Genomic DNA, 19,232 nt, shown 5'->3' on the forward strand with positions numbered 1-19,232 from the left:
ATTGTTTGTGGTGACACTCCCAATACAGCCGACGCATTCCGAACGCTGGTCTCAGGATGATTGTCAAAATGTTGTAAAATACGATTCCCTGCCTGCAAATCTCTTCGTAACGCTGCTTGAAATCGGTTGTTTTCTTGTCGAATTGAAAATGATCCAGTCTCTCGCAATCTATTAAATGTCAACATAAACACTCTTCGGTTTGGCACTCTTCTGTTTGGAAATCGTCGTGCATATTCTCGCACCGCCTTTAAAGCATTACCGTTGCAGAAACCGTATACAAAAACCATATCAGCATATTCACTATTAGAATACGTACGCGGCATATTGCAAAAGACAAAATTCATCTACTGTTAAAGGCTTTCAAAGAGCGACTGACAAATTCATAACAGAAAGTGGAAAATGTAATCAAATATGTCGGTGCTAGATATGGCAAGAAATGTAAACATTTTTTTTCGATTTCTCTGAAACGGAGCAAAAACGAGCATATGTCTATAGGACTTTTTTTCTTAGTTTTTTACTCCTCTACACGCTCCCGAAGTTTTGCGATTTAATTTGGAAACACCCTGTATATATAGGACGTCATCGAGAGGACAAGTATCTGGGTAAAATTTGTGAAGTTGAAATAAGACATACAAGGACTTAAAATTTTCGATTGTACATGTGGAAAAACGTGGTATTTTTAAAAATTCAAAGCGGCTGCTCCAATATGGCAGTTGAAATGAATAAAAAATTTATGAAAATTATTGAAAACATTTATTTCATTGATCAGGTGATCCAAAATTCATTCAATTTCCATAAAAATCAATATTTGTGGGTTTGTCGAATCACTGGTGAACAATCCGTAGTATATTTCCAAAATTCGAAATGACGGATCCAAAATGTGTTTCCCAACTCATTATAAATTTTTGATCACAATCTATGAATCTTGACGAAATATGCATCTTGAGAGCACCCTCACATATCTATCTTTAGGGAAAAAAATCAATTTTGGATCACATGATTAAGAATCTACCCTGGTGGAAAAATGTTGCTGAAATTATTTCACGTTTTGGAACACTTCAACAAAATTTCAGTTTAATTTCAGTGATTTTTAGCTAAAAAATTCACTTTCAACAAAATTTCAGCAAAATTTTCAGACAAATTTCAGCAAGAATTTCAGAGAAATTTCGATTAGATTTCAATGATTTTTCAGTATGTTAGTTGAAAAATTCAAATTTCAGTGAAGTTTCAGCAAATTTTTAGCAATTTCGCTGAAATGTTCCAAAATAATTTCAGCGAAATTTTTTCACCAGAGTAAGCTAAAACTTAAGAATCTAATCTAAATCCAGTTAATTCTTCTTCCATTGCAGTCGTCATATTGCATTCGCCATTTTAAATTTTGGAAATCTGACTGCGGATTATTCATGAGTGACCCGAAAAATTTTCAGATATCGATTTTTAGGATTGAATAAATTTTGGACTACTTGATTAATGATTTAAGAATTCGAGTCAGTTATTCAGTACAATCACCATACTAGATCCGTCATTTCGAATTTTGGATTGACTACGGATTATTCATAAGTGATTCGAAAAACCCACAAATATCGATTTTCATGGAAATCGAATGAATTTTGGACCACCTAATCGATCAGGTTTTTCTTTAATTACATATCGTGGGCATACGTATATCCTTTTAACAGACATTAATAAAGGACACAAGGACAGTCGAACACACGGTAAGTTAAACAGTAAAAAACTAACCTTTTAAGAAAAAGTATAAAAAGTACGCCAAGTACACACGCCGTTTAAAAAGATTTTATATAAAAAGGTAGGATTAATTTGTGTGTGTATGTGTCAGTAATATCAGTAAAATAAAATTAAAATATAAAATTACTTATTCTTAAAAAAGGAAAGAATAAAGCGTCAATTATAATAGATGCGCTGCTCAAACAAAAAGCCATTGTATCGTAAAAAGAGTTCAAGTGATATGTACAAAAAAGGATGTCAAATATAAATAAGTTGCTCGAACAAAAAACATTAGTACCAAATTTAAAAAATTTAAGTAGCATTTATTATTTGTATAAAAGATTTGAAATCAAAAACTGACGCAAAGTTTAATTCCAAGGAGTATGTACTTTCAAAAATGATATGAGGCATTTAAGTTACACTAATTGTATAAAATTATTAAAAAATCACAATCACAGAAAAGAAAGCAGAGTGATGACTGCAAAGTTGTGATGGGTCGCGCTGTTCCGTTCCGCTGTAAATTTCCGCTCCATGGGACGCAGGCCTAAACGCATCACATATCTGTAGGTTTGTTTGCGTCGCAAGCTCCAACATGCTCCTACCATAACTCTTACTCCAACGCGCTTGAAAGTAGGAGCTATGGTAGGAGCATGTTGGAGCATGTTGGAGCTTGCGACGCGAATAAACCTCTTACATACCACACCAATAGTTGTTTTCCATTTACACCGATTCTCAGATAATTCTTACTTGTGACGTCATAACTCAGTTGAATGCGCGTTCCTTTTGCATTCTCACAAGTGAGATTTAACTGAGTTTTCTCGTAAACTCACTTTAAAAGTGAGGTTATAAACAATATGAACCTGTAAACAACCTGTATTATCATGTGATAATTTTTTACCAAAGTAAGCATATAATGACGTCATTAATCTGACAAGGGAAGTTTCACAACTGTCCGGAACCGATTTGATTCTCTATGAAATATGTTGTTAAACACGAAAATCTACGGGAGAGAGACACGTATTTTTTTATACGTGCGCTAACTCATATTTAAGAGGTGAAACCTCTTTGAAAAAAAAAACGGTATTTCTATTTCGAGCCAAATACCGTCGGAAGTATATAAGATGGAAAAAAATTTTTTTGTTAACAATTGTTAAAGAAATTAAAAAAATTTTTTTCTTCACAACATTGAAGTACTCTTGACTTGCATTATATCGAGTCATGCCTATCCTATGCGGCATGTATAACCGAAGCGATTGTGTGACTGGCCGATTTCAATATCAACATGCTCGGTCAAACTGATTATAACGCTAAACTCTTGCTTGATATCGCATCACTATTCTCTCTCAGGCAACTAATTGATACTCCAACTTGCTTAACATGTAACTCGGCAACCATCTTAGATCTTGTTTTTGTCTCGTCAAGCATTAATGTGCATGAGTGCGGGGTCAGCGATGCGATCAGCGTGAGTGACCATCTTATCATTTATGCGACACTGGCTGTTTCGCGACCACGTCGTCCTGGTCGTGTTTCTCTGTCACGTAACATTCATGCAATCAGGCCTGAGGATACCGAGTATCAGCTGGGGCTAATTGACTGGTCCCCTATATATGCAGCGTCGCATGTTGATGAGATGGTCTCTCATTTTACTGCCTCCCTTACTGCAGTATTTGACCGGCTCGCCCCAATAACTTGTATACGGGTTTCTCGTCCCCCTGCGCCGTGACTTAATGGTGCAGTCCGAAGGCTCATTGAGCTAAAGAGGCGTACCCTTCTTCAGTACAGACGAACTTCTCAAGTACAGGCGAACACAATCTTCTGTTGACTGGCGTTATAGGGGCTTACGGAATGACGTAAATAGTGCTGTTCGTCACGAGAAAAATCCTTCCTCTCTACCTCCCTCGCCACCAATTACTCGCTCCAATTCTGGAGGAATTTCCATGCCCTTGGCGGTACACAGTCCTCCTCTGTTACTATACCTCAACATTTTAGAAATCCTTCCATGCTGAATAATCATTTTGTTGATATTCTTCCTTCTTCGTCTTATTCCTCTAATTCTCTTAGCTACCTTCTTTCCTTCTCTTCTCACATTTCCGAAACCTTCAACTTTGCCCCAATCACACCTGATGATCTTTATAATATTCTTAAGCACATACTTTCTAACTTCCTCTAGACCTCTGGACCTTTCTGGTCGCATGCTCCTGCTGTGCCTCCCTCAATGTCTCGATCCCCTTCTCTATATATTAAATTTCTCCCTTACTCACAATATCTTTCCCTTCTCCTGGAAACACTCAGTTGTTCTTCCCATTCCTAAAACTTGCAACCCCTCTTTTCCTTTATCCTTCCGCCCTATCTCGCCCCTATTTTCTCGCCTTTCCTCTCAAAGCTGCTTGAGCGCTATGTGCTTCTCACAACTGAATGCCTTTATCTCAACTTCTAATATCATTCCCTCCTGTCAGGTTTTCGTAAATCACACAGTACAACGACGGAATTACTTCATATTTCTGACATCGTGCTTCGAAATTTTGACACTGGTCGCCTTACTTCTGTCGTTACGCTGGACTTCACAAAGGCTTTTGATATTGTCAACCATGACCTACTTTCAGTCAAATTCAAGCTATGCGGTCTATCCCAGACGGTCCTATCGCTAATCTGCTCGTTTCTTATAAACCGCACACGGCAAGTCCTCATTTATAATCCTTTTTTCCTCTCCTCGTGCCGTTCTCTCTGTATCCCAGGGTTCCATTCTCGAACCTTTACTTTTTAATATTTTTGTCTCAGATTTGTCTAATGTTTTTCTGTCCTCCGAGCTATGCAGATGACGTAATTCTTCTCAAATCCTTTCATCCATTCGATGCTTCAGCAGCCTGTTCTGCTTTAAATAAGGATCTAGAATCCATTGCCGAATCCACTAATAACGCGCTGCATCTAAATCCTTCTAAATCATCCTTGCTAAAATAGTCAGTTCCTCAACATTATTATCCCGTATTTAATCCTTCGATCTAGCTCTTAACTCCGTTCCAATTCCTCGATCCTCCTCTATTAAAATTCTTGGTATCCATGTTGATTCTTCATGGACATTCGAGCCACATGTGGCCGTCAAGTGTCAAGCTGCTTACGCTCGTCTACATCTTCTTTATCCCCTTCGTCACATTCTTCCCTGCTCTCAAAAACTCCTCACTTCTCAATTACTTGTTATTGCGTTATTTGACTACGCCGATGTTGTCTACGTTCCCGCTCTCAATCAACAACCATTAAATCGTGTACAGCGTATCTAAAATTCATGCCTTCGCTTCTCCTATTGCGTCCGTAAATATAACCATATATCTCCGTATTACCAGAGATCCGGCTGGGTTAGGATGTGGCAACGTTTTATTCTCCACCTGTGCTATCTTGTTTTTCTCTCCTTCGCTCCCATACTCCTCTATATCTGCGACACCCCTTTCAGTTGAACTCCGAGCTTCATTCAACCTTTAATCCTCTTGTCACCAGATACCAAGACCTCTTATCTTTCCCCATGCATCATTCCATGAAGTTCCGAGCCGCCTTCTCCTACACCTCAGTCAAATACTTCAATTCTCCTGCGGTATCAATAAAAACCTCTCTCTCTATGTCCTCCTTCCGTTCCGTTGCCTCGCGATTCATCGCATCACTCATAGTGTTTAAGCGAGACTGATGTAACTGGTGTGCGTGCGTGCGTGCGTGCGTGCGCGCGCGCGCGCGCGTGTGTGTGTTTGCGTATGTGTATTTATTAACACTTGTATAGTAGACATTTCATGAGATAATTAAATACAAATGTTTTGCGAAAATACATTCCATTTTCTGAGACCATATATTACAATTATATAATAGTTACAGTAGTTCATATGTAATTTGTATCAATTATTACTATACAAATTACAGTAGTAGTACAGTATTTTCATTATTACTATACACATTCGTGTATCAATAATAAATATTCATAGATATATCATTGTAAATATATAATTGTAATATTGCCGTATTTTATAGCATTGATAACATATTTTATTGTCCAAATTTAACAAGTCAGATAAAATAATGTTTACATTTGATTATTTTTGTATTTGCAATATTGCACAGATTTCGATAGCAAAAAATTATAAAATATATAGAGACTAATTAAAAAGTTACATAAATTTAATAGTAATATATGAAATAAAAAATATACAATATAATAATATACAATAAGGTTCATAAATAGTATAAACTTAGATTATAATTTTAATATCATTATATCATTTTCGTTATACAAATTAATATTAATGAGATATATACATGGTAGACTATTTTAATTTATTTAGACAATTTTCTCAAAATCTTTAAGTTTTGCCGGATCAGCAGGATTTTGAAAAAATATTATATCAAACATAATATCCGAATCATTTTCAAGTTCCCAAGGAATTTACTCGGGCAAATCTTGAGAAATCCTAAAGATCAAAGGCCTCTACTTAGTTCTGCAGGAGTATATAAAATACCTTGCTCTTGTGGGAAAGTATACATCGGTGAAACTGGGAGAACGATCAATGTGCGCATGAAGGAACATCAACGGAATGTCAGACTGAAATATGTCACACAATCATCATTAACTGAACACAGCATTGAGTCAGTATTGACACCAAATACTGTTTGATAAAATGATTGCTATAGCTACAACGAAAGTACAGGGAGGTTCTGGAAATCCAAAAACATCCAGATAACTTAAACACAGACATGGGCTATAATTAGAAATGCAAAATTACTGTCAAATTCAATTTTACAATTACTTACGGTAAAATTACGATAAAATGGTAATTTATTGGTAATTTTAGTAAAATTTGTTTCTTATAGTTTTATGCACAAATAGACTGTATTTCGTTAGTTATATATTGTATAAAATTATACAATCATTCAATATTCCTAATAGGAATCGCTGATAGAATAACAGGGCTTTATTGACTAAATCTAAACGTACCCCATTAAAAAAAAGGGTACATCACAAAGTTACATAATGAAATCATGTAATTAAAACATGTAAATCACGCAATGGATTGTTCCAAATCAGTACGTGATTCTTTAAAATCACGTAATTTGAAAGGTTACATGATAATATTTTTTTTTCTTCTATTTCTATCATTTAATTTTATAAGTTTATAAGGTATGAAAAATATATTATAGGTATAAAAATATATTTAAGACTACTGTACCTGTCACACTTTTTGTTTTCAAAATTTTAATAATTTATTTAAAGTTTCTCTAGTTACTACGTACCTACATAGTTCCTTAATTATTATATAAATATGTATAGTATCAAAATAAAAATTTAAATTAAATAAAGTGTTTTTAAATTTTTTAACTTAATGACTCTGAAAAATGTACTCTTATTTCAAATTACTTTATTTTTATAATTTTTTTAAATTACCATTTTACCAGCCTCCATAAATTATTGACTAATTTACGGTAAATTACCGAGTAAATTATCATAACATTTGGTCATTTTCATCTCTAGCTATAAAGTAAATTATGGAAAACGGCTTTTCCCCTTCTTTCTTCCCCCAAACATCTTCTTCCTCGTAACAGAATTTGTATAAAAGGAGTTGCTCCTCCAGAGGAGCAACTCAATTTCAGTGCGCTCTTCGCCCTAATGAAGTGAACAGCAAGGTTCACGAAACATTGGCATTAGCAATGGATCACGACATGGCGATATCCAAACTCTTTGGCACCTCTAAATCTTTAAGTTTAAAACAAAAATGTTTCAGAAAAGTTGTTTGGGGGGGGAGAAAAAAGATAGTGATCTTGGTTGACCTTGAGAAGATGTCCTTAAGGTCAAGTCAAGGTTATCTAAACTTTTTAAACAGAATTACATAGTTTTTTTTACATAATATGATTCTTCTAATTATTCTATATATGAACGTATTAAAGAAATAAAAACCAATAGTTAACCAAAAATATTTTATACTTTATTCTGGCACATATTGACATGAAATATTAAGTATCTCGTAAACTATTGATTTTTATCAGAAACATTTTTATTACAAAGATTTTGAGAAAATCGACTAAGTAAATTAAAATGGTTCATATAGAAAAACAGTGTACACAGTTACTTTTAGAAACTGATATACTGATAAATATTTCAATATATCAGATGTAAAAAAATTTTTATCTGATATTTCACACAAGTTATCTCACAATCAGATTTAAAATTTTACATTTATATGATACATTTGTTAAATTCCTTCAATGATAATGCAAGAGCTCGCGTGCATGCGATAAGTGTTGGCACACGATAAACATTGACATATACAAAAAAAGACTTATACATACAGTGAAAATATTTGTTAACATTTTATATCCAGGAATTTTCCAGCCTTCGAAATAATATTTTACCGGGCTACGTTTGGAAACATTATCTGAATGTTTCTGTGTATCGTTTCATCTTTGTCATTTACCTAATGTTAAACAAGAATAAGATGATATACAGAGGCATCTAAGTAGCATTTCCAAACACAGACCTGTAGTTTAGCATTTCAGTGACAAGGTTCACATGTTTATAAAATTTGCTTGAGCAAAACTTCTTAAACAAAACTTATAAACTTAACTTGCATACATATAAAATTCATTGGTTTGCCGCTATTCAGTCTTTGTTAGGTATTAAATCATATATAATATTACTACATGATTTTCTATACACATATATGTATATAGTAGGGGAGAGTGGTCTAAATCGAACCTATTTGCAGTTTTTGTTCTCTAGCATAAATAAAGTTCGATCATAAAATCGAAGGTGCTGTTGGAAAGATCATTTAATTCCCTTCATTTTTGCTTGAGATTATTTTGACATATCTCTCACTTGTGTTAAACTATAATGGAAAATGTAAAAACGCTTTTTCCGGTCTGATTTAGAACTATTGGTTCCAAATCGGACCATCCCCTGGTTCAAATCGAAAACTCCTATTTTTATGAATTTTTAGATAGAATTTTAAAATATTTTAATGTATTTTTCTTAGTATTGAATAAAAACGAGCAATTTGACAGTCAAAGATAAACATTTTTTTCGGAAAAAGAAAATACTGACTGTTTATATTATTAAAATTGAAATGAATAAAACTCAACTAATCTGAGTCTGATGACTCATGATATTTTACTGATTTAATTGCTTGGACCAGATCTAGTCAGCTGATCACCAGTACTACAACCAGGCCTATAAGTTATTCACTGTACTGTCCGATTTGGACACGGGTCCTTTCGAACTTTGGAACAAATTTTACAATAAACCGCAAAAGTGATCACGAAATGCTTGATATTTTTTAATTCTACACTCTTTAATTATCTTAAATCAATTACTTTTCAAATTTTTAACACCTTTTAAATGATTTACAAGGATTTTCTTTTTTAAAAAAATTTTCGCACGATGGCCGAAAATACATATTTGCCTCTATTTTATGAATGTTATGACAGAGAACTGTCAAACTGCTATCACATGTTCGGTGTCTTATAAGGACTTTACGTTATAAATAGTACGTAAATCTGCTTAACCGTATTTATTTAAATTAAAAAGGTCCTATTTAGAACACGGTCCGATTTAGACCACTCTCCCCTATACATATATTATATAATATTCAAACAATGTCATGTTTTATTTGTGTTAGATTGTATTCAATCATAACTATTTAAATAATTTTTAAGTATATTTTTATATCCACTCCCTCCCCCTCTCTCTCAATATAATCCAATAATAATAATGATAAAAGAAAAAATTATTCCGCTTAATATTTACTTAACAAAAGAATAATGAATGAATGAATTATTGTTGCAAAGTAAATTTATATAAAGCGTTTTTGCCATAACTATCAGTACTCTAATCGGTATGCATAAGTCTAATGACCCACATATTTTTTTCAATCACGTTGTGAAAAATTATGTTAATAACAAATATTTTTCACAATTTACAAATTACATTATTTTAAGTTACATTATCTTATTTCACGGATTTTGACTTTCAAAATAAAGAAACAATTGTTCAATTATATTAATTTTAAGCAAAGATATGTTAATTTAAAGTAGGTACATTAGACCCACGAATACCAATTAAGGAAATTTCAGACCGAATATCCCCCCCCCCCTTTAGGGATAAGAGAGATTCAAAAAGAAAAAAACATCTAATAGACTCAGTAAGAAATAAAGGCGCTCCTTAATACTTTTCTGTGACATTGAAAGAATTTACATTTGAAATTGTGTGACGAGTAGTTTAGTTGCTTTGGCAATATCGTAAGCACATGAACGTACTTGTTGCAAACAACGATCCATATGCTCGGCATCACTGGTGCATCTTTGAAGACCGGAACATTCTGCTTGAAGTCTCCCGGTATTGCCATTTAACTGGCGTAAGGCAGACCTGATATTCTCCTCAATTGGATTCTACAATAGATACAGTAGATTGCCTTTACCAGCGAAAAAAAAGACAAATAAAAGAATAAACAATAATCTTACCTGAGGAAATATAGCTGTTAACTCGGCCACAGCAACACGTATTCTCTCAGCGCAAGGAACGAAAGCTTCCCGTTGACTTGGATCTTGCATAGCCATCCATAGCTCTTGGATTCGCCTGGTAACTTGTTCTGTTCGTCGAGTTACTTCTTCACTGGGTGGCAGATTAGGTGGGTCACATTCCCATAAACTTTGCGTGTTATTCCGTGATAATACTTCAGTGTCGCGTTTTGTCTACAATGGAACAATACAAGTAGATAGTACGGTGTAGATATAACCCTTGATAGTCTACCTGTGAGGACACTCGCCCGGTAAGCGAGAGATCCGAGTTTGATTCCCGGCCGAGGTAATATTTTTCGCAATAAATTATTCGCAGTTTTTAGATTTCATTAACATATAACAATATTCTTGTTAAAAAATGCTTATTAGCATCAAAAGATTATTGAATTGCTTGTACAATTTAATAAGTGATATTACTATCTGCATTTCGGCGCGCAATATGTAGAATCAGAATGTATATAAATTCACAAGAAATATGTATTTAAGCACTAAAATCCATTTCGACAAATATAGGATTCTTCTTATTTAAAAAATTGGATATACTTTGTCAACTTGTTTAAAAAAAAAAATATAATTACTTGACAAACAGTTATTGACCATGCTGGTTTCCGTAGGCCTTCTCTAGTCTCGTACATAGATGCCGGTCGTTGATTTCCACGTATAGTGGACATTTTGATGTCATGCACTGGCTCTAATTCAGGTTCTTGTTCTCCAATAACATGCCCATTCATGTTCTCATCACCAGAACCTTTGATCTAGATTAATCAAATTTTTATTTGCAGCATTTATCATGTGATTGAACATTGATGTATTATAAAATAAATAACGTTATCTCCAATAAAATTTTGTAATAGTTACTTGTAGCATATGCTTTAACTCATTATTCTCTTGAGTGAGTTGCTCAATGGCAGTTTGCAGGGTGTGTACCTGCTCGCGGAGATCTCGTACGGTTGATTCGGATAAAGTCAATTGTTTTTTTAAAACTTCTACCATGGACGGAAGACCCTTAGCGATTGGTGTAAATGTTTCCTGAAACAATATAATGCAATAATAATCTTTGCTTTAAATTAACATATCCCGACAAGTATAGAACATGTTATAATGATCACGCAAACAAATTGTTATAAATTAATATATATAGGGCATTCCACGCCCAAATCGACGTTCTTCGTCATCGATCCCTGCCGATTTTTTTACTGATTTTTTAGTATATTCCTCATATTAAAATTGCATTGTTATATTTTTAGATTTTTATCTTCATTAATTTCCTAGATATAAATTTTTTAATATTTTCAATTTATTTTATTTCGTAAACGTTTAGTTGAACATAACTTGTTTAAATTATCAAAAAACAAAAAATAACTACATCAAATTGTTCGTCTTGAAATTCTCTATTAGGAAAAAAATATGAAAAAAACTTCAAATTTTTGTTTCTACTCGAAAAATCTGATTGAAATGAACAAAGTCGATTTTCGTCAAAATCGACATTTTTAATTTTTATTAAAAAATTCTCCAATATTCTTAGTAGAAATATAAAAAATTTAAGCCGTATTTGATTATGGTCAAAAGTTTCGTTTCATTTTTTTTTTAATTTTTCAAAATATTAAATCAATTGTTTAATGTTAATAGATTTTTAATCTGCTGATGTGTGAGTTACATAAATCATGTTATAGCCATCCTTCAATACGCAGACGATGTGGTCTTGTTTGCCAAACTCCTTTTCTCCGAGAGAGGATCTATTCAAAATAGAGAACAATTCGTTTTCAACAATAAAAGAAGTTTCTTTAGAAAGCAACCTGCGCCCTACATTACTGTTAAGGAAACGCGTATTAAAAATTCACAAAAGGTCACGTTCTGGGAACTCATACTGGGACTCAGTATGAATTTCAATCTGGATTGGGAGGATCAAGTTAACTATGCACTCAAGAGGTGCGAAAGCTCGATAAGGATACTCCGTTGTTTGGGTCATACCTGATGGGACGCCGAACCAAGGATCCTCAAATTAATTTATAATGCCCTAATACGGTTGAGACTCGACTACGGTTGCTTCGTTCTTGGGAAACTGAAAGAGACATACTGCCTTTGGCTCAGACTATTGAATCGAGTAAGCTGTCCTTGGGCTTTCCGAAGCCTTACGCAATCGTGTTTCACCCCATGATAAATACGAACGGCATTACTTCTATATCACCACACAATGGTCCAGATTTTGTGTTCAGAAATAAATTCCAGGACCAACTGACTAACTCATACTGCCTGTTCACTGACGGATCAAAAAATCCTTGGTAGCACAGGTTTTGCGGTCGTTACAGAAAACGATGACATAATGATTAAGCGTGAAGCTCCGGCTTTTTTTATCCACATATACGCTGGAAGCCCTGGCGGTCTTGGAGGCAATTAACGTTTCCCGGGATTCGGGAAACCGAGCGACTATCTTGTCGGACTCGAAGTCGGTATTGGAGAAGTTAGCGGCCTTACTGATATCCGCTCAGAACTCTCACCTAGTTTTATGCATCAAAGACGCGATTTTATATATCAGACTTGCCCAGGAATCAGGAATTAAAGTTGAGCTGAGGATACCCAGCCACTGTGGAATCGTGAGGAACGAGAGGGCAGATGCAGCGACCAAGGAAGCGACAATGTCTGGCATGAGGTGCGCTGTTAGAGTTCCCTTTAGGGACGTGAAGAACTTCTTGAAGGATAAACTGTATGAGGAATTTTCGGAGTGGGCCTTTCATCTAGTGGGCAAAAAAGGCAGTTTCTATTATAACAACCTTTTTTCTGGCAAGAAAAAGACTTGATTTTACAACCTGGATCTGAATAGGAGAGTGGTGTCTTCAATTAGTAGACTAACAAGGGAAGTTTCAAAACTGTCCGGAACCGATTTGATTCTCCATGAAATATGTTGTTAAACACGAAAATCTAAGAGACACGTATTTTTTGCCCTAACTCATGTTTAAGGGGTGAAACACTCCTTTGAAAGAAAAGTATTTTTCTTTCGAGGCGAATATCATCGGAAGTACATATAAAAGATAGAAAAAAATTTGTTTCTTTACAACATTGAAGTACTCTTGAAACTGTATAACTTTTGTTTAAAAATTTTTTTCTATCTTTTATATGTACTTCCGACAATATTCGCCTCGAAAGAAAAATACCATTTTTTTTTCAAAGGGATATTTCATCCCTTAAACGTGAGTTAGGGCACGTATAAAAAAATATGTCTCTTAGATTTTCGTGTTTAACAACATATTTCATGGAGAATCAAATCGGTTCCGAACAGTTGTGAAACTTCCCTTGTAAGATGCGGCCACTCCTCTTTACGCTCTAGTTTGTTTAGATTTAATATAGTCGAATCACTAGACTGTTCTCATTGTAGGAGTGCGGAGACGCCAAATCACGTGTTCTGGGAGTGCTCGAGATTTTCTTCACAAAAAACTAAACTTATTAAAGAGGTAATGAAGATTTACCACTCCCTCCCGATACCGATTGAGACTCTATTGACGGATGTCGAACTATCGGCATGTGCTTTAGGCGATTTCATTAGGAATATAAGTCTCTAAATCTCAAGTCTCCTTTTTATGGGCTGCACTAAAAGTCGTTGAAAACCTGCTCGGTATACTTTGATACTCTGCATTATGCCTAGAAACACATTTATATATACTTTGTGCTCTTAGACTAGAAATATTCTGTAACTACATTGTTTCATACTTGTGTGCTGCGCTAATTGATTCTTTCTAGACAACAAACCAGGTCTGCATTTAGAAACTAAGTCCGTTTGATTTAATTAATATAAAAGGCATTCATGCTGTGATAGATGACTTTCTCACGATGTACAATATGTATTACCTGGTCTAGTTTAAATTTACACAGTACTCATTTATATTAATTTTATTCTATGAAAATCTGCTCTGGATAGCGCTGGATGATCGTCGTCAAGGCGCACCACCTGTATTTTTTTTCATTTATTTTGCAAAGGAAAAAAATAAATAATTCATGTTATTTCATAACGGTACTAGAGAATATATTTTTAATTTCACAATTATTTATAGGGAATAAAGGTTTATAAGAATATTATTTGAATAAAATAATGTCTTTTAGAATATGTGAAAAAATTTATTAATAAAGATCATTTTTATATAAAGATTTCATATAAAGATCATTTCCATAACAGATCATTTTTATTTTTCACTTTTTTTCTCACTCTTAGACCAATATTACATGCGTCTGTTTTTTGTCGTACGACAGATTTTTCAAGCGTGTTAATTGACTGCAAGACAGAGAGGATTTCGGACCTCTTTGTCCTACAGCCAATCGACAGGCTTGAAAATTTTGTCGTACGACAAAAACGGACGCATGTAATATTGGTCTTATACGTTCCATAATCCAAAGAGTTTGAGCATTTTTTTACAATAAACGTACCATTTTTTTGAGGAATAATACTATGAATTTTTTGTGAGTCTCAGGTACAGGCTTTGCTCTTTTAAATCGAGTCGCAAGATATTCCTTTGCTAAGTTATATTTTTCCGTTAATGAGAACTTTACTACGATATTTGGCAAATTCATTGGATGTGACGCCTACTCGAATAGTTCATGTGGTGTTATCTGGCTTATCAATAGTTATCTGGCAATCAAGTGAGCGTAAAGTTCTCATTAACGAAAGAATAAAACTTAGCAAAGGAATATCTTGCAACTCGATTTGAAAGAGCAAAGCCTGTACCTCAAAAAATTTATAGTATTATTTCTAAAAAAAAAATGGTATATTTATTGTAAAAAAATGTTCAAACTCTTTGAATTATGGAACGTACAAGAGTGAGAAAAAAAGTGAAAAATAAAAATGATCTATTGTGGAAACAATCTGTATATAAAATCTTTATATAAAAATGATATTTATTAATAAATTTCTTCACATATTCTAAAAGACGTTATTTTATTCAAATAATATTCTTATAAATCCTTATTCCCTAAATAATTGTGAAATTAAAAATATATTCTCTATCGTTATGAATCGTTATGAAATAATATGATTTATATAACTCATCAGCAAATTAAAAATCTACTAACATTAAATAATAGATTTAATATTTTGAAAAATTAAAAAAAATGGAACAAAAATTTTGACCAAAATGAAATACGGCTTAAATTTGTTGTATTTCTACTAATATTGGAGAATTTTTTAATAAAAATTAAAAATGTCGATCTTAACAAAAATCGATTTTGTTTATTCAATAAGATTTTTCGAGTAGAAACAAAAACTTGAAGCTTTTTCATATTTTTTCCTAATAGAGAATTTCAAGCAAGCGAACAATTGATGTGGTCATTTTTTGTTTTTCGATAATTTAAACAAAAGTTATGTACAACTAAACATTTACGAGATAAAAAAAATTGAAAATATTAAAAAATTCATATCTAGGAAACTAATGGAGATAAAAATCTAAAAAAATAATTGAATACATATTTTAATATGAGAAATATACTAAAAAAATCAGTAAAAAGATCGGCAAGGGTCGGTGACAAAGGCCGTCGATTTGGCGTGGAATGCCTCATATATATATTATCATTGTACTGTTGTGTTATTAAATCATGGCGTTTAGTAGATTGCGAATCATTATATGAATCAGTCAGTCCAATTAATGTTTTACAAGGGTCAAAATTTACACTTTTGGCAATGATTGCACATGCACAAATAGATCCGTGCACTTGCCTAGTAACATCGCCTACAGAAAAGCCATGTGCTCAGCCAATTCCTTATTCCTCTTTTTGTTAATAGTGCTGGTACCTTTAATTAATATTTTACCACAAACAGGTAAATATTACTAATACCGAGTTTTGTAAATTTATATATTTTTTACATCTCCCTAATGATGCGAGTTAAAGAAAAGTAAACAATTTGTGAAATATAGTATATACTTCCATATATATATATATATATATTTCAGTAGTATTGTTATTCTAAGGATGAATATAGTCACATTTGTTAATAATTTATTTATATTTAGCTCATGAATAACTTACTTCATTATTAGTTTTCAACTGGTTTGAAACATCAGATGAAGTATTATCTGTAGATGTTAGAGCAGCATAGTCATCGTCAGATGCAACACTGTCGTACAAAGGTTCATCGTCAGACATTTGCGATCCATGCTTACCAAGTTGTTCTTTGCGAAGCATAGATACCGCGGGATCTAAAAAAATACAAAAGGTATAAAAATATAATAAATGGCGTATAAAATACTCTCATAAAATAACTCCGCTAGTAATTTGGTAATATTACTTTGAAGTGCATTGTTAGCAAGCGTATGTCTCCGACCCGCTTCAACCAGTAAATCTACAATAAGAGTGGTGAATTCCTTCGGTGTGAATCTCGCTAATTTTTGCCTCCCTTGGTTTCTAGTAGATGACAAGTGTGGATTAACTGGCAGAAATGGAACGGTACATTTCTCCGGGAGGGATGCGGTTGAAAACCAGACTATGCATAAAATATAAAAATCTACTTATCTGAGCATATCTTATATGTTTCAATTATTGCTTATATACCTTGTACATGTTACTAAATTTTTGCTAAGGTTTAAATGTTTACTCACCCTTCCAAAGGAATAGCACGACAAAGAAATATATCATTAATTATCTAAATTAGTACAAAACTCATGCATTCTATTTGCAATTATAGCATATTTAATTTAATTTATAATAGATAAAAGAAAAGTAATACTCACTGGCTTCTGTTTCCCGGCGATCCACTTCATCGTAAATATCCATAGCTAACTCCTCTAGCAAATGATTGGGTAACTAAAAAAAAAAATACATTTTATGAACAGGATAAAAATAAATAATGAAACATATGAATGTCTATATACCGTTTGTAATCTGTTTCTTCCTTCCAGAGCTAACTCATTTTTATCCAAAAAAGAAGACAAATCAGAGCTAATGAGATGTTGATCACTTCGATGATTTGGCTTACGAGAGCATATATGATATGTTAGTCTATCTGTTACTTCATACATACATTCAATTATACGTTCAGATAAATCCATATGCCCTGCCATTCTGAAATGATAAAAAGGATATTTAAAATAAATATTGAAATATTTTTCGTGGATAATGACATTATCTATACTTACTTGGCAATATCAGCAGCTGTTTGGCCATTTAAATCAACTATACTTGGGTTTGCACCATTAGCTATTAAAAGTTCTACTTGGAGAACTTGTCCAGCACGAGCTGCCACATGTAAGGGTGTGGTTCCTTTCTCCTATACATACACAAACATGTATAATTTAATAAAAGTGTCTCCCCACGATACCACAATTATATGTAATACATCGGTGTGTATTATACTAGAATGTATATAAATTATTATAAGATATACTTTGTAAAAATAATTGGGGTTAGCTCCCTGTGCCAACAGCCTTAATGAAGTTTCTAAATTACTTGTACGAACGCTACTATGTAACTGTCTGTTGAGTTCCTCCTCGGTACAACATTCCTCCTTGCTTGGCCGTAATATGAAAGCCAAATGTTGATGTTTAGCCTTAATAAAATCTGCTTTTACTGGACTATAAGCAAATAATAAAGCAAGAAATAGTTGTACATTGAGAAAATGCACAAAAACCTTATCCCTATATTTGTTCAGAATAGATTTTAATCTACAAAACTAACCAATAACTGACAATCTCTATTTAAATCCAATTCATTCCAAAAATATCAATAAGTATCTGTTAATGAAAATTATATATTCAGCAACAAAATAAAACCTATGTATCGTATATAATGAAATACTAACTGTAAAGGATCCTTGGGCTGTGGTTTTCGTCTATTAATCTTGGAGTTGCTGGGATCTAGCAAGGAATGTTCCCAAATACTGTTGGCTCCATTATCACTCAATGTATGCACCATCTGAATATTTATTCAATTATTTTAAAAGTGATTTATAATTTTATACACATGTGAAAAGTTCAATAAGAGAGCATTTCTCTAGATAGCTGTAGCTACTGCATACTAACGTTCAATAGGTACATATTCCAAACACCCTTGTGTAATGACTTGATATGTGACACATGACTCCCTAGACTACGATGAATCCCACAACAATCATCACATAATAAAATAGCTCTATTTATTGATGCCCATCCTGGCTCTGAAACAGCGCAATAACAGAGATGTTCTAGATAACCGATGTTCTCATAATTAAATGACAGCTTTCTTTGCAAACTTGTAATACCATAAAGAAAAATTTAAGTTTATCTTAACTGCCTTAGTCAGAATTCTGAAAGCAAATTAGGAGACATTCGTATTCGCCTCACGTTTATCTGATTATGTTGTAAGAAAATAATGACGCGATCCCATTGAAGTCATACGGGGCCGAGCAGAGTTGAGTCATTGTAACAAAAATGATTGAAATGATGATACTGCGCTCACCAAGTGTCCCGCAGTCAGCGCATAGGTCTGCGCTCGCTCTGTGTTTAGGACGCGCCATACTAGATCATACTAGACTTTCGATCGATGGCACTCACTCCTGTACATACATTACAGTGTATTATGCTGCATCCCGATTGTATGATAGATTGTATGATAGACGGTGGAGATGAACAGAGACGAAGACAAGAATAATAATTTGAAGTAAAAAGAAATAAAAACGTGAGACAGATCTTCCCATCACGCTTTCAATACCATTTACTACCTAGGCTGTGTTCCACTTAACGCTCGCAACGCTCGTGAGCATCGTTTGTCCTTGTTTAACATTTGATAAACGACAAGGATGAAATGATTCCACGAGCATTGTGAGCGTTAAGTGGAACGCAGCACTAGTACTAAGTGCTACCACGATCTCTAGACATGTAAAGACAGTTACAGATAAAGTCACTAGGGGTGCGTTCCGTTGCAAATGGCTGCGTTCAGCAGAACGTTCGTTTTGCAACTGTTGGAAGTTTCCTTCGCGCTGATTGGATCATACTTTTAGATCTAGAAGAATG

General features: G+C 33.6%; 1 protein-coding gene across 1 annotated transcript; it reads right to left on the reverse strand.

Annotated features, from left to right (window-relative positions):
• Positions 1-9,762: 9,762 nt before the first annotated feature.
• On the reverse strand, positions 9,763-18,892 carry Git (ARF GTPase-activating protein GIT1). Its single transcript, XM_018451906.1, has 13 exons — positions 18,679-18,892; positions 18,264-18,397; positions 18,044-18,156; positions 17,630-17,816; positions 17,382-17,512; positions 17,118-17,307; positions 16,977-17,049; positions 16,535-16,729; positions 16,276-16,445; positions 11,125-11,295; positions 10,845-11,021; positions 10,210-10,440; positions 9,763-10,137 (listed from the first exon to the last, which is right to left on the reverse strand). Exons 1-13 carry the CDS (start codon positions 18,734-18,736, stop codon positions 9,940-9,942), a joined length of 2,028 nt encoding a protein of 675 aa, XP_018307408.1. The 5' UTR covers positions 18,737-18,892; the 3' UTR covers positions 9,763-9,939.
• Positions 18,893-19,232: the final 340 nt, after the last annotated feature.

Source organism: Mycetomoellerius zeteki, unplaced genomic scaffold, assembly GCF_001594055.1.
Source record: "Mycetomoellerius zeteki isolate Tzet28-1 unplaced genomic scaffold, Tzet1.0 scaffold326, whole genome shotgun sequence".
Lineage (NCBI taxonomy): Eukaryota > Metazoa > Arthropoda > Insecta > Hymenoptera > Formicidae > Mycetomoellerius > Mycetomoellerius zeteki.

Bases quoted from the DNA above. Each gene is read 5' to 3' on its own strand.
- Git (XM_018451906.1), bottom strand. From the start codon at position 18,736: ATGGCGCGTCCTAAACACAGAGCGAGCGCAGACCTATGCGCTGACTGC. The intron at 18,157-18,263 runs GTTAGTATGCAG...ATAAATATTCAG, and splicing joins GGAATATGTACCTATTGAAC to ATGGTGCATACATTGAGTGA. The intron at 17,817-18,043 runs GTTAGTATTTCA...ATTTGCTTATAG, and splicing joins CAGCCCAAGGATCCTTTACA to TCCAGTAAAAGCAGATTTTA.